Source organism: Triturus cristatus, chromosome 4_2, assembly GCF_964204655.1.
Source record: "Triturus cristatus chromosome 4_2, aTriCri1.1, whole genome shotgun sequence".
Taxonomy (NCBI): Eukaryota; Metazoa; Chordata; class Amphibia; order Caudata; family Salamandridae; genus Triturus; species Triturus cristatus.
Window position 1 is genome coordinate 305,934,034 of NC_140586.1, and position 22,399 is coordinate 305,956,432.

General features: G+C 47.5%; 1 protein-coding gene across 8 annotated transcripts in view; it reads left to right on the forward strand.

The window, feature by feature from the left end:
* The window catches only part of RASAL2 (RAS protein activator like 2), an 891,981-nt gene that overhangs the window by 692,280 nt on the left and 177,302 nt on the right, over positions 1-22,399 (forward strand). The window contains exon 1 of one of the 8 annotated variants that reach the window (XM_085601616.1): positions 21,007-21,533. The exons of the other annotated variants lie outside the window; for them this stretch is intronic. Coding sequence (XP_085457742.1) covers positions 21,295-21,533 — 239 coding nt within the window. The 5' untranslated portion in view covers positions 21,007-21,294. Of the gene's footprint in view, positions 1-21,006; positions 21,534-22,399 lie in introns of those variants that run through there. 8 annotated transcript variants of the gene reach the window in all.

Here is a 22,399-nt window from a genome sequence, read left to right on the forward strand (position 1 = left end):
AGTAGCTTTGGGTAGCGGTCACAGAGTAACCCAAGCAAAGGAAGGGACAACCTACCCTGTTGTATGGAAGGATGCTTTGTTAAAGCTCTTACTTCATTTAGAGTGAATTAGGAATTAAAAAGCACACAAATATGCGCTCAGACAGTACTTTTACGAGCTGTGTTACTTGTTCATTGGTTACATCCAAGCAGCGAAGCTGCGCCCTGCATGCGAAATACACAAACTCAGGATGGAACTTTTCTCCATCAAAGTTTTCATGGCAGCAACTCAAAACAAGTAAATAGGACAGTAAAAAAAACCCAAAAAAACCACAACACACACGCTGACACTATTGTAATTGTTATTGGTTGTTATTGTATTTTTTTGTTTCAAATTGAACCTCCAGCCATACAGAGATGCTTTAACAAAATTATACAATTCTTCCCCTGCCTACATTTAGTGCTGTGAATGCGTTTGCTATTTACGAAAAATAATAATTGCAGAAATGATCTTTATGTCCAGACCTGACCCTCTACTGATACAACGCAAGGCTAGCCTATTGCAGGAAGCGAGTTAATTGGTGTCTCCCTCAAGGTTTCTTTCCCGATTGCCTGAAGGATGGTTTTGGCACTTTCTTGCAAAGGCACTAAATATCTATACTTAAACCCTAAAATGTATGAGTAGACCAGGAAGCATTACGGAGACTGCTTTGTTCCACATTGTTAATGACCCTTACAGAGCCTTAACACTACTCATTGTCTGATTACAGTCCTCGATTTATCTGCAACTTATCTGCTGCATTATTAATTTAGAATATTTCTTTAAGAAGTATTTTAATTTAAGTGCATCAAAAATGCAAAGGCTACAAAACGGAATTTCGGGAATAAGCCTCCCAGTGTTGGTCGGAGCAGATTAAATAACAAGCAATTGCAATGCTATCGGTCTTGCATTAGTGAAAGTCAGAGCTATCGGGGTGGTGAACAACAATGTTTTTAACTTATTTTTTTTTGTTGGCAGTGGAGTGATTTAAAGAAACAAGCATCGGCATAGCCAATAGGTCTCGCCTTTGGGACCTTCTAAGTGTTTAGCCATGCAACAGTTGGTGTTGTTGCACCAAGGATATTGTGCTGCATAACTAAATACTTATAAGGCCCCAAAGGCGAGACCTATTGGCTATGCCAATGCTGGTTTAAGTTTCCTTCTTTTCTACACAGTGACTTTTGACACACACTTGCCTGCATGACAGTGCAGGATTCGTTTATCTAAAACCACACTGATTAAATATCCACTTTTCAAGTAAACTATAACGACACCTTGAATAGTTAGTACAAGGCCTAATCATACATTGTGCAAATGTTGTTTGTTATTCATCCATAAGGCGACATAGCTATCACAAGAGAATAAAAAATGACAGCCTTACTGAGGCCTCAACACGGAAGCATGGATTATATATACACACACATTTCCATGTTCAAATCGGAGGAGCACTTTGCTGTCACTGCGTGGAAGCTGTTGTCAGAGTCTCAGGCCAGCTGATTCCTGTTTTCCCTCTCCGAGGACGAATGTCCGATATGTAACCAAGACTGGGACCTGAACACGTTCACCCTCAGGTAATGGGAAGTTAGATCATCCAGTAGGGGTTTTTGGCAGATCACCTACCCTTGGTAACTAGTTTAGGTAGCACATAGTAGGAGAACACTTTACACAATTTGTATACATTGTTTTAGCACAATTGTGGAATTGTTTATCCTTTTCACTTGTCATGTTGCTAATCACTTTCATCTACTTCTATTAATCATTGCAGTGCATATATTTTAGACAAGAATCACAATGGTTCTATCAATTTTGAAACTCCCATTTCTTGATTTCTTGTGTCTCTCTCTGGGTGTGCATGAGTGACTGAGCGAAAAGGTCCTAGATCTCAATCAATCATGGAATTGTAAGCACGCTACTCACCCGTGAGGGTCTCAAGGCGCTGAGGGGGTCCGCAGATCTGTTTAGCCGAAGAGCACGGTCTTGAAGGTGTTCAGGGAGGGGGCGCGTCTGATGTCTGCCGGTAGCTCGTTCCAGGTCTTGGCTGCAATGTGAGAGAAGGATCTTCTGCTTGCTCTGGCTCTGTGGATGCGCGGGGTTTTGGCCAGTGCGAAGTTGGAAGATTGGAGGTTTCTTTTGGGTACGTGGGAGTGGATTCTGTCTTTGAGGTATTTGGGTCCGTTGTTGTGTAGGTATTTGTAGGCGTGAGTGAGGATTGTGAACGTGACTCTTTTCTCCACAGGGAGCCAGTGGAGACTTCGTGGGTGTTGGCTGATGTGTTCGTGTCGGGGGATGCCGAGGACGAGTCTGGCGGCGGTGTTCTGTATTGTCTGGAGTTTGCGGAGTAGGGACTTGTTGATGCTGGCATACAGTGCGTTTCCATTGTCCAGTCTGCTGGTGATGAGTGCGTAGGTGACTCTTCCTTGGCTCAAGGGGGATCCACTTGAAAGTCATGCGGAGGGCGTTGAAGCAGCTGGAGGTGACCTGTCGATTCTTGGTGAGTGATTAGTCGAGTACGATGCCGAGGTTCTTGGCGTGGTCTGAGGGGGTAGGTGGGCTTCCGAGGGTAGTCAGTCACCAGGTGCTGGCCCATGCAGAAGGGGTGGTACCGAGGACGAGGACTTCTGTCTTCTCGGCGTTGAGCTTCAGGCAGCTGTTGGTCATCCAAACTGTGACATCTTGCATTCCTTTCTGGAAGTTGAGTTTGGCAGTGGTGGGGTCTTTGGTGAGGGAGAGAATAAGCTGGGTGTCGTAGGCGTAGGATACGATGTTGAGGCCGTGTTGTCGGACGATGGCTGCCAGGGGGGCCATGTAGATGTTGAAGAGGGTGGGGCTCAGTGATTAACCCTGTGGGACTCCGCAGGTGATTTTCGTGGGGTCGGAGAGTAAGGGTGGGAGTCTGATCCTTTGGCTTCTTCCGGTGAGGAATGATCGGATCCAGTCCAGGGCTGTTCCTTGTATGCCTGCGTCGTGTTGTCTGGCGACCAGTGTGCGGTGGGAGACAGTGTCGAAGGCCGCTGATAGGTTGAGTAGGATGAGGGCTGCGGAGTGGCCTTGGTCCAGGAGGGTGCGGATGTCGTCTGTGGCGGCGAGTAGGGCAGTCTCTGTGCTGTGGTTTCTTCGGAATCTGGATTGGGACAGGTCGAGGACGGCGTTCTCTTCAATGAATCGTGTCAGTTTCCTGTTGACTGTTTTCTCTGCAACTTTGGCTGCGAAGGGGAGGAGCGAGATGGGCCAATAGTTCTTGAGGTCGGTGGGGTCAGCTGTGGGCTTTTTGAGCAGTGGTCTGACTTCTGCGCGCTTCCAGAGCTGTTACACAATTCCTTGGGGAGTCAGAGTTGTCATATTCTGAGGTTGCCCAATCCATTTGTTACCTTCCGAAGTACTTCTGGTGGCACTGTGAGCTAGCAGGACTATAGGCCAACATATCCTGTGGGGGGTACATGGAATCAGCCTGACACCATCCCAGCGTTTGTTATCCAAAAAATGCACAGTTCCTACTGTGGAAGTAGAAGCCTACAACAGCTTGTGATATAGGTAATCTTCCAATGCAGGTACCCACTATGGGGAAAACACAGTGTGTTTGTACATGCTTATGGGAAACTGGGCTTTTGTTGCAGTTACCCGTCAACTTTTTGCCCCCCTTTTTAGCTACTAGATGCTGATTTTTTACTCTTGACAGTGGACTGAGGCCTTTTAACCAGACCTCCGTCCCAGTGCCCCTTCCCCAGAACAAGGTGTTTTCTAATTGTGCTACAATTGGCTAAGGACTTACGCACCCCTGTAAGTCCCCAGGTACCTAGGGCATGAGTGATAAAGAGGGTCCCAAAGAGCTGCAGCATATCTTATGCCACCCTAAGGGACCCACACACAGATTCCATACAGACTGCCATTGCAGGCTGCTTGACATAGTGCAAACCATGAGTGAAAACATGACATGACACTCCTGTCTGCCGTGCTAAAGTCACTGCATCTATTATATGTAAGTCACCTCTACAACAGGCCTTGGATGCATTATATTTCATGTGAGGACATATCTGCATGAGCAGATATGCATCCCCTTGTGATGTCTAGTTCTATTACTAGACATTACAAGTGAACAGGGAAGACATCTTAAGGTATGTACTGGGCACTGGTCAAAACGAGTTCCCCAGCTACATAATGGTTTCACTGAAACCTATGGTGTGTGGTATCAAACAACTCATATTAATAAACCCACACTGATTCCAGTGATGGATTTATTAATACATGCACCCAGAGGGTACCTTAGAGATGCCACCTGAAACCTACCAGCCCTCTAGTGTGCTGGCTGACTGGTCCAGTCCAGCCTGCCACCACAGATGAGTTTCTAACCCCAGCGGTGAAAGTCCATGCTCTCAGTAGGTCAGGAACTATGCCTGCTCTGGAGGGAGGTGTGGATGGCTGGTAATTTATCATTCCAAGGCATGGAGCATCAAAGATCCAACCACCTTTGGCATGCAAATCTGGCTTCCCTTAGAGGTGACGAGATGCCAACCCCCTGATCAGGGCCATTTGCCGCCAGGAGAGACTGGTACATTAGTAGTCAGAGAGGTGTGTCCACTCTCTGGGTAGTTCCATCCCTGAGGTGGGCTACCTGATGTGGACAAGAAATTTCAAAGTCAGCCACTTGATGATGGCAGAATTATGAACTCTACGCTTAAGTGGCCTTGTTTTGCAGCTGCTTTGCCTTTAAAAGCCGGGCAGGGCTGCCTGCCTTCAAAAAAGACCCAGGAACTCCTGTGAAGTAGCAGAGCGGCTTCTCTGCAGACACTCCAAAAAAACTGTGAGAACTATGGACCGCGGCAAACCCAACACCTGCACCTGTGCACCCTAGCTGAAGTTGAAGTGGGCCAACTGTGCCAGCGTGGTCTTCCACCCCTCCAGAGACAAAGTCCACCTTGGGTTTGCCCACAGTGGACTCACCAACGCCGCTTGCAGCCGCTTTGTGTGGGCCCACTCTACCGCGAATGTCTCCGGTGCCAAAAACCCGATGCCTCCGAACACCTCTGCACCCGGCTGCCCTGACCCGAGGAAAAGAGGACTAAAGGTGTTCCCACAGTCCTGAGCAACGTGAGACCTGAGCCTCCTTGTTAGTTCAGTCTGACTGGTGTCCCAGTCCCAACTCGCAGCCTCTCTGCAACCGGACCGTTCCTCATTAAAGTGAATGGGACACCGATGCCGTAACCACCTCTGCACCCGGACACCCCAGAGCCTCTTGAGGTGACATGTTGGGTGGCCTTCGACCTTTTTCCATACTCACCTTAAGTCCAGGAGATTGGTCCCATAAGTCGCCGTAAATTGACCGAATGTAGTACATGTTTCAGAACTCGAAAAGTACTTGCCTGTTAGTTTTATTTTTATAAATTGGTGACTGATTTCTTTATTGAGTGTGGTCTCTCATTCTGCCTTTGTGTGTGCAGTAAATGCTTAGCACTAACCTCTGGTATGCCTAACTACTTGCCAACACTACAACAAAAAAGAGCATTTGGGGTGTTATTTGTGCCTCTGTAATTCCTTTGGGGTTTGCCTTCACTTTTTACACAGTGTACCTCTTTTTCCTCCACTATATAAAGAGCCAGCTTGCTGCAATGCTTCGAGCCTGTCTGCAGCCTGATGTGATAGATGGGAATATGTCCTTAAGATGCTTTAGAGAGCCAAAAGTGCTGGGAAAATCAGTTCAAAATAAGGGTTTGCCTGACATGCAGTTGACTGCCCTAATCTTGTCTCCCTCTTCAGGCACCTCGCCTCCTTGGCGATTCCTTTGTGTTCCTGTTGTGGAGCCATGCCATAGGAGATAGGAGGTGAAAGGGACCTGGTCAATGGTGCCCATAGACTTGCATAGGGCACCTGTCTGGTTGTTACTTTGGTAGCTTGATGTGGAGTGTTTGACACCCCTCTGGACTGAAGCCCTTCGTGTCAGCAGAAGCTGTGCTGCAGTATATTCCCGCTTTCAAGTTGCTGCTTCAGACCCGCCACAAAACACGGACACGTGGACCTTCCGGAAAGCCTCGGGGGAAGGTAGTGGCTCCTAGAACAGTGCAATGGCGTATTTTATTGCCAAGTAGCGCTTTAAGGCAGTAGTTCTTAACCTGGGGTCCGTTAACCCCTGAGGGTCTGTGACGCATACTCAGATGGTCCACCCACGACTGTTAAAACAAAAAATATGTATACACATATTAATAAAGTATATCTACATAAAAAGATAAATGTGAAATTATTTTTTTTTAAACATTCTGTAAGTGTGAAGAAAGTGGAAGTTAATCATTACGTTGTTATCCTTCGCTTGATTTGTGAGAACATCTCAAGTACATTGATTAGCAGTATGGGCAAATGGTGACCGCAATTAAAGCATTGATGTGCACTGGCAAAAATCATACATTAGGAGCAAAAAGAAGGACAAAGCAGTATGCTATCCCCTAGAATATCACTTTGGCCTTTAGAAATAAATCCAATGTTTGAAGGGCTCCGATTCCCATTAAACGGTTGATTTTTGTATATCTTTTGTCTGTATATAAAACAAAATATTTAATTATTTATGCATGGGTTTAATGTATACTTGTTTTAGTAGTTTTGTGTATTGTTTTTAGGTTCAAATCATAGAGAGTCTTTAGATGGGAGTCTCCGGTTTCCAGTTGTCAGTCATTGGGGGTCCGAACAAGTCAAAAGGTTAATAATCGCTGTAATCGTTGCTTTACGGAATCTTATTCCGAAATCAGTATTGATTTGAACACATGGAGACCCTGATAAGAAGTTGTCTGGAGTTTGTTACGAATGAAATGCCCCGTTTTCTGCCAAAACGAGAATTAAGTTTTGTGGTCATTCAATTTTCGCTTCCACTTGCTACAGTCAGGTGTATATGTGGCCAGGGAAACCCCCAAAATTTGGGAAGCACATATGGAAATTGGCACAGTAACACAGATATTCTGGGTATGTGTAGCTGTAGATACACATGCTGTGCATACTCCTGTCATCTAGTGTTGGGCCTGGATGTGTGCAAGTTTTATTTTGAGTCACGAGGTACTATGACTGCTCCTCTTGGCAATAATGCACATGGTCATCAACTCCTTTGTTAGATAGTTTTTTTTCTGCTGTTGGGTTTTGACGTGTGCTTCAGGTCGACACTGTAACAGTACTCTTTCTGGTTCACATGGTCCTTCTCTCCGTCAGTATTGTACTTCGATTCGATCGCCCTTACTTTCTGTCTCTGATCAACGTCTGATTACTTTGCTTGAGCGGGTCTGGGACAACCGCAGCCACTCCTGGGCCTCGCCCATCTGGGCCTACTCCTGTCTCTCCCTCGCATCTCCACCATGCCTCTGTGGTGATGGAACGGATGTCATTTTGATATTGTCTGCGCTGCCAAGCTAAATATCCTTGCACCGATCTCCATCAGGTCTGCAGTGTGTGCTTGTCACCGGACCGCAACAAGGATGCCTACGATGCTTGCTGCTCCTTCCACTCCAAAAAGACTCTTCATAACTGTCGTGCTCATCGACTCGAAATGTTGAGTAGGGGCAGGGATGACACCCCAGACCCCTTCGGTTCCGAGGGTGTTGAAGGAGAGCAACACCTTCAACTGTCTGCTGCGGATGAAAATGTTTTCTCCCCTGCAGAGAGTTTTGGTGATCGAGGGCCTTTCGCCAGTGCAGCAGTCCATGACTTAGGCACCCCTTCAACACTGTATTCTCCCAGAGTCAGGCTTTAGGACCGCAACTCCTTTTGGGGCCCTGATCAGCACCAACAAACCACTTACATCGGATGCCCCGCCCAGCTCCGGCTCGGCACCAACGAAGCCTTCAAAACTGATTGCTTTAATGCCAGGCACCCTGAAACCAAGCCGACCTTCGACATCTACAACATCCACCTCAGCACCAACCAGATCCTCATCACCAAAACAGAAGGCTCTGGCATCCACCAGTAAGTCCAACAACGGCGCAGTTAAGCTGATTCTCCATATGCTGCAGGAGCCGCTTGACTCGAGGCAGAATCACCTAGTTATTCACCCCCACAGGAGTTGCATCCATGCAGCCCACTCGGGCCCTGCTGCTCCACCCTTGAAACATCAGTTGTCCTTTGTGGAGGTCTTGGACATTTCGATTCCAGCTAAACATCGCACGAAAGTGGATAAGGCTACTAGACCCCTACCCCACCATCACCTCCCCTGTTCCTCAGCCTCATCCTTCGCCCTCCCGCCTACTTCTGCAGGGGGCCACCTGGACATCTTATCCCGCAGGTCTCCACACACTGACACCGTTGGGGGAGGGGAAGGGGGTGATGACACATTTGACACTCCTCCACCGTGTGATCCATGGATCTCTTATGATATAGACCTTCCAGGGGACACAGAGCCTGGCCTTTATCCTGCTCAACCCTCCCCTCTGGATGATTTCACATCCTTTCAGGAACTCATCAGTAGGGCTGCCTCCTTTCACAAGGTGGTATTCCACAAAGCCCTTAGAGGAGGACTTCCTCTTTGAAATTCTCTCCTCCACTCCTCTCAGTATCTACCCATGCTCAAGGGTATGTTACGTCACACCCCTGGCATTTTTAAAGACCCTGCCCAGGCTAGGGTTATAACTCATAGAGTGGAAAAAGCCTCCTCTTCCGACCCATCTGATCGTGCCCAACTCTCTGATAGTTACCACTGCCCGTAAGCCAAGTTAACTTCCAGGCCATGGGGGATGCCCCCGCCACCAGGAAAGAAAAGCAACACTTAAAACAAATGCATAATCTGAAATGATAATAAAGGATTTAAAGAAACTTTAAAGAGACTTAAAAGGCTTTATGTTCACGTGCACTGCTCTTTGTAAATTATATTCTTGGAATCTGTGAACAGTGGCACCAAAGGGTGCTGAGAAGTGTGCACGAACCTGGAGTATAACACACCGACGTTATTGATGTGAGGTGCTTGTTGTCGATAAGTCTGTTGTTCATCTGCTCTTTTTCTTTGGAATTGATAAAACAAAATAAAGCCTCCTCTTGCGACCCATCTGATCCTGCCCAACTCTCTGGTAATTACCACTGCCCATAAGCCAAGCTAACTCCCAGGCCATGGGGGATGCCGCGCCACCGGGAAAGAAAAGCAACACTTGGATGTGGCAGGAAGACTGGTGGCCGTGCAATTGGCCAACTACTTTTGTATAGCGAATTCTGTTGACCGCCTTGTACAATACGATCTGGCCCATTGGGACGAAATAGAGGAGCTCCACCAATATCTCCCTGAAGAGCATAGAAACAGTCCAGGAGATAGTTTCTAAAGGCAATCTCATACTCAGCACCTCTATCTGCTGTGCCTTAGACGCAGCCAACAGTGCTGCCAGAGGGACTCATTCTAGCATTCTGCTTTGCAGAGACACACAGCTCTGTATCTTCGGCTTTAAGCCAGGGAAGTTCAGCAAAACCTGCTGAACATGTCCTTCGATGGTGAGCACCTCTTTGGTCCACAAGTGGACCAATCTTTAGAAAAAATTCAAAAGGATGCAGAGTAAGCCAAAGCGATGGAGGCACTGCAAACACCCGCTCCCTTCAGCTCCTTTTGCTGTACCCCTTACCTTGGAGGCTTGAAGACCACCTCCTTTGAAGCCTCCACGTCTTATCAGCACACCTAGGGCCAGCAATCCTTTCCCCAGGGTTATTTTAGAGGGCCTTATAGGGGTAACAGTTCAGGTGCAGATGCAAGGGTAGCTCCCTAAAAGGAGCTACTCCCACCACCAAACTCTGACTTGCTTCTTATTCCCCCCACCACAAAACACCTGTTGGGTGTGCCTACAAGGCTTCTTTTCCACATGGCAAACGGTCACCCGAGACCAGTAGGTGTTGGATATTATCCAACATGGTTATTATCTAGAGCTCATTTCCACGGCTCCCAACATTCCATCTTGCAAACACAGACTCTCACTGGAACATTAAAGCCTGCTTATGGAGGAGGTCTAAGCCCTCCTTCTCAAAGGGACTATAGAACCCGTCCCCCGACATCAACAAGGTACAGGAGTGTACTCACTTTATTTCCTACTACCCAAATTGACGAGAGTCTCTTAGGCCCATTCTGGACCACAGGCCCCTAAATGAATACACCCTATCGGAGCACATTCACATGGTGACCCTTCAGGATGTCATTCCACTTCTCCAGCAAGGTGGCTTTATGGCAGCGCTCGACCTAAAGGATGCCTATTTCCTCATACCAATGCATCTGGCTTATCGCCGGTTTCTCAGTTTTGTGGTCCGCTGAAGACATTACTAGTTCAAAGTGCTCCCCTTTGCGGTCACTACTGCACTTCAGGTGTTCACAAAATACCTTGCGGAGGTGGTTGCACCCCAGCGCAGACAGGGCGTCCATGATTTCCCATATCTGGACAATTGGCTTATCAAAAGTGACACCCACCAGCAGTGCTGCAAACACACACAAGTCACAAGAGATCGGCTACATCACTTAGGGTTTACCATCAACGCCTCAAAATCCCACCTCAACCCCCTCCAAATCTAACCCTACCTAGAAGCTGTTTTCAACTCTGAGGTAGGCATAGCCTATCCAAATCCTGCCAGTATCCAGTCCTTTCAGGCACTGTCTCCCTTGCTTCAACCAAGTTAACAACTCTTGCTCCTCCTAGGCATGATGGCCTCCTGCATTGACATAGTACCCCATGTCAGGCTTCACATGCACCCATTGCAAGAATGTTTAGTGCAACAGTGGTCCCAGGCAGTGGGTCATTGGGACGATCTAGTGTTGATCGTCCGCCGCACTTAGTGCTCTCTGCTGTGGTGGCCACATCCTGTTGCATGAGCGGCCTTTCCTCAACCCAGTTCCGCAGAGGATTGCCACAACGGATTCCTCTCTAATGGAGTGAAGCACACACTTACAGAGTCTGACTGCAAAGGGTCACTGGGAGACCAAGTACTAGGGCCTCCACATCAACTACCTGGAACTTTTAGCCATTCACCTAGCGTTGAAGACTTTCCTACCTCGCCTTATAGGCAAGATTGTTCTTCTACTGATGGACACTATGACAGCCATGTATTACCTTCAGAAATAGGGTGGGGGGGTACATGCTCTCCACAGATGTCTCTACTATCTCAGAACTTTGGCCTTCGGCTCGCCACCAAAAATTAATTTGTTAGCCGAGTATCTTCCAAGGATGGACATCAATTTTGCCGACTGCTTCAGCAAAATGCGGCAACAAGTCCACGAGTTAGAACTCCCCCCTCGAAAGTCCTCCTCCATTACTTTCACAGATGAGGGTTCCCACAGGTAGACCTGTTCGGAACAGCACAAAACGCCAAATTCCCAAGCTTCTCATCCAAGTTCCCACAGTCCAGCGGCAATGCACTGTAGATTAACCTATTCAGGAATTTTTGCCCATGCTTTTCCTCCTATCCCTCTTCTCCCATTTGTGGTTTGAAGGAATCAGCAGTCGTCCTCCATGCTCATCCTGATGCCACTCACTTAGGCCCGCCAGCCCTGGTTCATGACTCTGCTCGAACTCAGACTGGTTCTGCACAAGAGGCTCCCCAACAAGCCGACCTCACTCACATCCATGGAGAAATCAGGCATCCAGGTCCCTCAACCTTGCAGTCTGGCTCCTGAGGTCATAGAATTTGGATACCTATATCGTCCACCTGAATGCATGAGCATTCTCGAGGAAGCACGCAGACCTACCACCTGTGCCTGCTATGCAGTCAAGTGGAAGAGATTTGTCTGCTACTGTCAAGCAAAAGAAATTGACCAATTGAAAGCCACAGTACAAGACATTGTCTGTTACTTACTTCACTTGCAGGTTTCTGAGCTAGCCTTTACCTCCATACGTTTACATCTAGCCACCATGGCCGCCTACATTCACGATGCATCTTTTTCATCAGGATACCGGTCATTAAAGCTTTCAGTGAGTGTTTCAAAGGGATCATTCCTCCCTGGGTCCCATCGGCACCCTCATGGAATCTCAACATTGTACTCACAGGACTCAGGGTCATCCATTTGAGCCTCTCCACAACTGCCCCCTTTAGTTCTTCTCTCGTCAGGTGGCATTTCTAGGTGTCATCACCTCACTCAGGCGTGTCAGTGCGTTCACGCATTAACCTTGGAAGAGCGTTTTTTCCAAGTACATTGGTATATGGTTGTCCTTGGCACAAACTCCAAATTCCTACATAAGGTAGTCGCTTGTTTCCACCTTAATCAGTCCATTGACCTTCCTGTTTTTTCCCACAACTTGGTTCAGCTGCGGATCGGGCTCTCCATGCTTTGGGCATGAAATGAGCCCTCATGTACCATGTTGATAGAAGACACAACATTTGTTGCTTTCTCTGAACCTCACAAAGGAAAGGCTCTATCCAAGTGAGGCATTACCAGATGGATAGCTAAATAAATCCAGATATGTTATGCTAAAGCCAAGACGACTTTTTACCCACTCCTCCCAGAGCACACTCTACGCTGAAGAAAGGAGCCTCTATGACCTTCCTGGGCATCATCTCACTAGCTGATATATGCAGAGCAGCTACATGATCCACACCACACACTTTAACAAAACATTACTGTGTGTATGTCCTAGCCCACCAACAAGCTAATGTTGGCCAGGCAGTTCTTCGTATATTCTTTCAATCTACTGCAACATCCAGTGGCTAGCCACTGCTTGTTGGGAGAACTGCTTTACAGTCTGTGCACAGAATGTGTATCTACAGACATGCATGCCTTGAAAGGAAAATGTTATTTACCTTGCAAGCACCTGTTGGAGGCATGTAGTGCTGTAGATTCATATGCTCCCACCCTCCTCCCGGACGCCTGTGGCGGTTTCAGTGTCTCTTACTTTCTCCTTTTCCTCTTATGAATGGACATGTCTTTATACATCACTAAGCTTCACATTCTATCCTCACCTTCTGTGTGGTCAAACATTATAACAATGGAGTTGATGATCATGCGCATTATTGCCAAGGGGAGGAGTCACAGTACCTTGTGACTCGAAAGTCTTGAAAGAAAAACAACTTGCACACATCCGGGCCCAACACGAGATGAGAGGAATATGCACAGTCCAAATGAACATATTTGGGATATCTCATAATATGCCAGTCCCAGATATATTATCCCGCTATCTGTAATCTCGTGCCCGAACTAGCACCCGAGCTGAGGGCCAATATATAACAAAGTCCATGGTTGGGCGGGAGTTAGGTTGCATGCCACAGGCTTGCTGTAGTTTTGGTGTTATCGAACAGGCGCCGCGGTGTGGGTTATTACTGACTGAACCATTACTTGCAGCAGTATTGGTTCGAGGCAGACGCTTGCTCCAAGTGCCAGCCGGTGACTTTAAAGCTGCGAGTCCCGGCTCTGCTCAGCTCCTTACACGATCATCGCTTAACCCACGTTTAAAGCCGTCCGTTGGAGGATATTTGCTCGTTAGCGCTGCAGGATTACGTAGAAGCATCTATATGGTGAAGCGTCTTCATCACTGTGCCGGTGTTTGCATCGATGTCTGTGTGCACTAACAATGCAATAATGCTTTATTGACATGATCCCGCATACAAGTATTGCCAGTATGGTGTATATTCTTAAGATGTCGTTAAAATCCTATGCAGTAAAGGAGAAACCTTACTGCTGCTTTATTCATTTGGGCCTGTAAATTGTGAAAGGAATTTGTGTCAGACTGCCATTGTGCGTTATTTTAGCAGCCTTTGTATAGCTCTTACTTCCATTGGCGTTGCTCCGTTGCGTTTTTTTTATCTGGGCACAATTTTAACGATTCTGGGAATTTGGCCTTCTGGATACTTTGTTGGCGCACTGCTAGGTTTTCAGCAGCTTTCTCTACCATACCATGGTTTTTCATTCATCTAGCAGAATTTGCAGTTTTTGTTCTTCGGTTACTGTTTGAAAGTCTTTGTTTTTCGTGGCCAATTTTTAGTAGTAGTGTCTTATCTTTTTTGCATACTTTTAGGTAAGAGCCCCTTGAATGCATTACCATGACATACCAGTGATTCCTTTCTTTGCTCTGTATGTCTCCCTGTGGTTACCTATGTCTGCTTGCCAGCGGTCTTTTACCCCAGTGTTTGGTCATTGTCTGCGCTGGTGGGTTTTTATTAGGTAGACTGCCAGGTAGTATCCCGTTTGATGGCCTGTAGCATTTCATCTTGTGTTAGCATTATTTGGTTTTCCAAGCAGGTTAGTTCATATATTTTATGCCAGACGAGCAGAGGTGTGTTTTCTGGTTTTTACTCCTGAGTTCTTTGGTTTGTGGTTTAAACTGGTAGGCCTGGCTGTCATTTAGCATAGAATATCTCTGAATTTTCTGTATCCATCAGTGAGGCATATCTGCCAAATTCTGCTCTGCGGGCGTTGTTGAGGAGTACTGCGGACTTTAAAATTGTGCTCCTTTCTGTGGAAGATGCGCCCACTTATGGTTTTGGCTCAGAAGAGCTCCCCAGAGTTCAGTGCAATACAGAAGAATGGTCTAAATGGTGCAGTCAAACTGTGGTCAATTTAGGTTTACGGAACTTGACTTCTATGTAAAATCTCTTACACCTTGAAGAATGTGGGTCAAGCGGTTGCCACTTTGTACAACGAAGGAAAAAGTCATTTTGCCCTTGTGCTATGCAAGTGCCCGCTCTGTAAAATCAGAAACAGTGTGTTTTTTAGTTTAGCGGTCTTTTTCTTTCAGTATAGAATCAATAGCACTGGATGTTTCTTTTATATCTTGATATATTAGGGTGCATTTCCTTTAGGGTTATTAGTTTGTCTGATGGTGTCTTTTGATCCTTTATTACTTGTTAGTAATCTGTTGAGCCCCCATCCTTGACACTTAGAGTGCATCATTCTAATCTCAGTTTCTGAGAGCCTGGTGCACTAACACTGTCGGTAAAGGTGTGAGTGACTGATGGCCTGTGAGGGTTGGCGCTCGGTCACTGGCTGCGAGACACAAGTGCACTGTGATTACCTCTGAGAACAAAAAGGTGATTGGAGGAATGAATTGCAACGCCTGATATTTAGCGAGACCGCATTCCTGTCCATAGTTTTTTTGTCCACCATGCCACTTTAGACAGAGACTGTCCAAATGCAAACAAACATGGTCCTGCCCCCTGCAGATGGAAACACAAGCAACGCGTCTGTTTCGGCCCATATATGGGTCCTAAGTGAAATATAGTTTGATTCCTATGGCACCGTGAGCACAGGACCCTCTTCTTGGCATACCCCGAGAAATGCTGCCACTCTATACAGGCCCTGCTCTAGGAATTTTTATTTGGGTGGGCCAAGGGTCCTTTTGGGTGGGCCACCGCAGCAGTCACGGCCGGCATGACTGGGAGGGGTGCGGGGGGGACCTGGGGGGTGTCACGCTGGGGTTTAATTTAATAATATTAATTTTAATTAATCAGCATGGAGAAGGACAGTGTGTGCATGACTTTTTTGGGCGGCTCCAGAGGGCTGACCAAACAGTCTTTACGCACTCAGGAGTGGGCACACCACGCCTCCCCTGCTCGCAGAGCAGCCCCCCCACACACAACCAAACGGTTGTAACTGAAAGTTATTACCATTTTATGTTTCTTCTTCTGGCACTGTGAGAAAGCAGTCAGGCAACGCTCCTTCGCCCTAGTGTAGGAGCCACCCCTGCACTGCGGGACCAATTTGTTGCTTCTGGAGGTAGCGTATAAGCCCTAGATTACATCATATCTACTTGCAAACAGTCACTATGATACATCGGATTGCTTCTATGTGTATACAGAGCATGTGGAGAGTTATTTGAAAGTAACAGCAATGTCTGGACCTAACTGCAAACCCTGGAATTCAAGCAGGCCAGGCTTCAATACAAGTACTTGAATACCAAGCATATTATAATAGTTCAAGATTAAGGAAGTCCCTTTTACCACACGAAAGCCTTGACATCATTGTATTAGACAGGCTGGCTATTTACTTGTTGCAACTTATTTCTCTGCAATAATTTAACTTGATACATTTTACTTTCTTGTCATTCTTTTGCGGTGTACTTTCAAAGATACAAATTCTTGAAAAACAGTAAAACATTTGAAAAAAGAGAAAGGAGTATTTTATGAAAACTGCCAGCAGTTTTCACACCAACCATTTGACAACTAGCAGTCCAGTCATAGAGGTAACCTTCTATTATTCTTTGGAAACTCCCTTACATAGGTTTCCGTGCGCTCCTTTCACATGTGCTAAAATAGTCAAATTATGAAAGATAAAGCATCAATCTGTAATGCAATACAGGAGAATGAGACACCCATCTAGTTGCTGAACTGCACAATGTGAAACTAGAAATCCTGGGATCAATCTTGACTTCCATGCTTGACCAAATTGTGCGATCCTAGCCAAACCTTGATTTCCCTGAGCCTCCTTTATTCATCATCACATAAGATGTGCACCTTCAAATACATGTGTTCTAGATGTGCACTGTACAAAACACATTTTCTGTGAGAACAAGCCAGAGCACTCGTACATCATTTGATGTATGAGTGCTCTGGCTTGTTGTCACTTGTAAGGTAGATCCCTAGGGGTCACATATCGGGGGGGTGGGTGATTTTCCCCTCCCTTGAGCACCATAGCAACTATTTACAAATTAGGATAATACCGCTAAGAGTGAGCACCAACACCACTCGGGGTCCTATCACCCCAACACAGAGTTTATTTAAAAACACATTTTCTGTTGGATTTAGTCTACTATAATAGTGCTTCATCTGCACTAAGAATCTAAGCCACAAGTAAGGCACACATAACAACAGACTTGCCTTTTAGTTTACTAAGGGCCAGATGTACAACCATTTTTTGCAGTCGCAAACAGGCAATTGGCCCATTTGCGACTGAAAAAAAGGGTGTTGGTATGTACAAACGCAATTGTGCAAGACTGTATTAGGAAGGGGCATTCCAAGGGTGTCCCTTCCTAATAGCGAGCTGCAATTGTATGTATCATTCTTTTGCAACCGCAATTGCAGTTGCAAAACACTTGCAGTTTACCACCTACTTCAAGTAGGCGGTTACCCACTCGGAAAGAGGAAGGAGTCTCCAGGGTATCCCTTCTTCTTTGTGAATGGATGCGAAAATATTTTTAAGAGCAGGCAGTGGTCCCACGGACCACTGTCTGCTTTTAAAAAATGAAACAAACGTTTCATTTTTTAAATGTATCCCATGTAAGGTCCCTTTGATGGGAAGAGGTGGTTTCTGAGGTGGGAGTATAAAGCAAGTAACACAACTCAGCCTCCCGCATTACCAGTCTTCAGAGAGAATCTCTCTTCATTACTACCTGCAGAAACCCCGGACTCTGCAGCACACTCCCTTCCCGGCCTGATTATCCATTTTCTACCATCCATCTCCCGTGCACCTTAGCTCACAGCTGACCTTGGGCCCCAGCCCCATATCAGCCACCATCCGACTCCATTTTCATTATTCCCGATAAAAAACATTAGGAAAATTACCCTCAAACTTAAATCATTGAATATAACAGTAAAAGAAAATGAGCACACACTCTAAAATATATTCCACAGTGGCCCTAATGACCCGAATGCTAATTAAATAAACAAAAAAAGAAAATCCATGACAGGGCCGGCTTTAGCGCTGGTGCAAAAGTCTTTATTGGTGCCCCACCACTGACCTCTTTCTCTATAGATAGCTATACTACCACCCTCTAACAGTGCCCTTCATCTCTCCATTGCCCCTCCACCTCATGCCCTCCTCGGATGTCCTCACTGCCACCCTCCAACAATGCCCCACATCTCTATGTAGCCTCTCCCCCTGACCTCCTCCTCAGACTCCCTCACTACCACCCTCCACCAGTGCCCCTCATCTCTCTGTAGCCCCCCTACACCCCATGACCAGCTCCTTGGATTCCGTCATTGCCACCCTCCACCAGTGCTCCTTATCCGCTCCATAGCCCCTCCCCTCATGACCCCCTCTTAGGATGCCCTCACTGCCATGCTCCATCAGTGCCCCTCATCTCTCCGTAGCCCCTCCAACTCATGACCTCCTCCTCAGACTGCCTCACTACCACCCTCCACCAGTGCCCCTCATCTCTCCGTAGCCCCTCTCTCATATGCACTTCATTGGTTGTATAGCGCTACTCATAGTGTAGGGTGTTACAGTACTTTACATCGTGCCCACATTATGCAGAGACAATGAATCATACAAGTATGTAAATCAGCCTATATGGAGTGTTGCATAAGCCAATGAGGATTACCAGGAGTAGGAATCACATGTCATCCATACTGGTGGGCAGTATGTTTTAAGAGTTTGGTCTGGAGAAGCACAAACACAGGATTTAAAGCATACACCAGTGGTGGTGGGGGGGGGGGGGGCTTACTTATTAAAATGTATGTCTGCCCTAACAAACTCTTTATAGCAACATTAGAATAATGAGACTGGGAAAATATTAACTACACAAAAAAAGAAGTTCTAATTGTAACTTTCAGGTTTGTATGCGGCTCTTTGATGACAGTTCGTAGGTCACTGTCCTGTTAGGATTGTAACTTCTGAACTGCAAGTAACAAAGGGATCTCTGTAAGCAAGGCAGTAACCCACTGAGCTGTCCCATAAACTACAGTTTATCTGCATTTCAAAACTACCAACAGAAAAAGGATTGCTCTCCAGCAGGATAATTAATCACCAGAGTTATCTGGACATTTTTACTGTTGTCTTGCATTCCTGTCAAAGAAAGGATTCGTCTCCTTCGCCATGCCCCTATTCTACCTGCACGAGTGGGCGGGGGCACAGCCCACCTTTCTAAAACGAGATGCGTGATTGGGGGGCTGTGAGAAAGAGCCCAGGCCCAATCAAGCAACTCCTAGAAGAAGAAAAATAACGTTCAGAGGAACGTTTTAAATTTCAGTGTGCAATTCCTGTTGGCCTTCTTAATGTCGCTGCCAGTGGCGGCGGTGAGGCGCAAAGTTAGGGAGGACTTAAGTAGCAAGCGAGCACTGCATTTTCTTTTACTCTACTTTAGCCTTATTATTTTGAAGACTGGGTGGCCCCATCAAAAGGGGCCCATCACACCCATTTCAACAGAATCACAATTAGAACAGGAGTATGTGACCACTTTGTGCTCTCTGCCGAGAGGCCAAGGATGGATGGATGGCCATGTATTCTGAACACGTTTTTAACTGACTGCAGGCACTATGAGAAACGTGCAGTGCCCTCAGTCTCCGCTCCAGAGCTCTCAATTGTGGCATAAACACATAGCGCTGCTGGTGCGCCTCGATCCAAAGGACAGGTGCCTGGAATCTCGAGTGATCTGATGTATAGGGCGCTGTCTGCCACATTTCACGTTTAATGTTGCCATATTATTGGAGGGCTTTGCCTGAGCACCAGTTACTTTATACAAGGAGAACACGTTCAGTTTTGGTTTCCACACGCAGATCACAGACTATTCCACTTTTCACCGAGTGATTGGCTGTAATTAAAATAGAGCAAATGTGTGTAAACGTCATTAAGAGCTGAGCATTTGCTACAGCAGAGTGGGGCGGGCACAAACCACGTTCTTAATTAAAAGAAAATCCTTGTGAAGATCTTAAGCATCTTCTGAAAATACGCCACTTCCCACCTTGAGGAAAATATCCTCACCGAATGCGGGTAAAATAACTGCCTCCCGCATTTTAAACAGCAGAGGAATCTCTGCTGCATCCAGTTTGCTTGGATGAGCGCAGAATGTGCCCGATAACATTAATTTGGCATTAAATCTAAAATGGTAGAATACCTCACTTTAGCAAAGCCTGACATAAATCGTAGGGAGACCGGGCATTGCAAATGCACGACTTCCTGTCACTGGAGAGTTTCGTAGTTTTAAGTGGAAGATAGGAATGGATCCTGGCTGACAAATGGCAAAACATGGCAAATAATGCAAACCCCACCCCCCACGCGGAACCAGAGCCACATGTGAAAACACAACAAAGGCCTTCTTAGCAGGTAGATGGTCTTTTAAAGACCTGTGAAGTACTCGGGTGCGGTTGTGTGGGTTCCCGGGAAGCTGTCTCTGCCAGGCTGACACACAAGAGCGGGGGTTTGGGGTGGGAAGGGGGGGGGGGGGGGGGGGGGGTCTAAAGCCCTTTGAGCTTTGAGCAAAATAATCACACAGCAGTGACGGACACGCCACTTCTCACAAGTTGCACAGAATTAAAATGTGAGCAGTCTTCACTCGCTGCGAGGGCCAAGGCTCCTGTTTGGGTGGGCCTGGCCCACCCACTAGAACCGGGCCTGACTCTATAGCTGCCTGTAACTGTCTGTTGCACAATCAACGCCCTGTAAGCGGAGTGGTTGTTCCCTGTAAGGGGCTTCAGCACTGTGGTTATATTCAACAGGCTGGGGCACGGTCACAGCATCTGAGGGGGCAAATTCTAGGTGACTGCCTGCGAGTGCGAGGGGCTTATGTTGGGTGTCTGCCTGTAAGGGTCTTGATTTATGTGACTGCCTGGTGCACGGTCGCACAGTGCCTGTGAGGTCCTGGCGTGGCATCACTTTCTATGATGGTTGATGCCCAGTGTCAGCCACTGAGGGTCTGGTTCTCTGTGACTGCCTGGTGCACGGTCCCTGCTTGTGTCCGTCTGGCTCTCTGGAGCTGCCTGTGGGGGTCTGGTGCATGGGGCGCGGCTGTGGTGGTGTCTTCCCAGCATGTGCACACACATCAGCGTTGCTTCACTCGCAGGGCTGTGCTGGGGGTGTGGTTGGGCGGGAGCCTCTCTGTGAGAGCCCAGAGGTGCGTCGGTAGTGTGACTGTGTTATGTGTCACACGGCAGGTGCTAGCGGGCTGGGACTGCTTAGGACAGCGGAGCACCGGTTTTTGCACAGCCCGACCATGAAAAGAGGTAGAGACCTGGCATGGGCGGCCCAGTGAGGCAATACCAGGCCGCACTGTTGTGCAGGAGCGAAGGGTGCGCTGCTTCCTGAAGGGAGGTTATTTACCTGCCCTGGGATTTGCCTATTGCACGTGTACAGACGTCTGGTGTCCTGCCTGGTGCCAGAGCGCGCTCCTGCCGTTCGGAGACCAAGGGAACCCGGAGCCAAGCTCTCTGGTCCAGTAGACGCGGCCGTCACGGTGCCACATCAATCTCTTGAGACCAGGCCGTCTCGGTGCCAGAGCAGGCTTCAAACCAGCCCGACCTGTTGCCAGACCATGGTGCTGACCCCTCGGCTGTAGGCCTTCCCTGACACCAGGCCGACCCCTTCCACGTGATCTGTGTGTGTCTGCAAGCGTAGGACCGGACCGACCCCAGGACCTGGAGAGCAGGCTGAGCCCGGAACCAGGTGACCTGTGTGCGTCTGCTAGCCTGGGACGAGCAGCCACCGGTACATATGACATGTGGGTGTCTGACATCCCACGTCCAGGCGCCAGAACCAGGGTACGCATGGGTGTCTGTCAGCCCAGGACCGGGCCGGCCTCGGAACCAGGTGGTTTGTGGGTGCCTGCCAGCCCAGAACCGGGCCGACCCCGGAAGCTGTCAACGTTTGTGTGTCTGCCAGCACAGGACCAGAACCACTCCGGAACCACGTGGCGGCCTGCCGCTGCCAGCACAGGACAGGCCGACCCCAGAACCAGGTGAACCCCGCACACTGCAGGTCCATACCACGGTACTTGGTCCACAGCCATAACAGAAGCAGCTGCTCCTACGACTGCCATGCTATGTATGTAGTTGGTATTGCATTTGGGCTTTAAGTAGATTGAAAAGACTGGGGGTTTCTCAAAGGGGAGCGGCCGATGTGATTTAGGGCATGGCTTAAAAACACCCAAGCTAAAAGTCGGTGTTTAGCAGTGTGCCACCCGACTGGTATTTTTGTGTTTCTGTCATTGAATCCATTTATTACACCTACAACAAGCCTGGGCTATTGGCTTTGTCAATAGTTGTTAGTTGCATATAATAAATAAGCAAGGACTATGGCTTTGTTGTATATAATATTGGAAATGTTTCAGTTCTGAAATGATGAGACTGGGAAAGAACTAAAACGAGTCTCTTTGAAGTTGCATCAAAGTCTTTGAGCAGTGGTACTGCTGCAGAGTTAAGATTTTGTTTTCCAACTTGAGGGTGAGGGCAGAAATGGAGAGCCCGATAGGGGCCCATCTCGGCACCTGCTTTTAAGAATTGTCGTTGCTCAGCACCGGCAAGACCCGGCCCACTTAAAGCCCTGTATTGCATGCTCGATGTCTGCTGGGTTACACGCTGGTCGCTTTCCCAGTCTGCTTGGACTTCTAAGCTGTGAAGCCTTGTCGAAGGCATTCAGTGACTGCTGTCCTTCCACCATGTCTGTCCTGTGTAGGGCACATGTAATGGGGATTGTATGATGCCTGTTTAGTTTCAAAGTGCTGTATGGGTGCAAGAGATGAAGTAGCCTGTAGGATCGAGAAATGAGGGAAAAGGGTTGATGGAGAGGGGAAGAATGGGACACCCCGTTGCATATTCAAAGCTT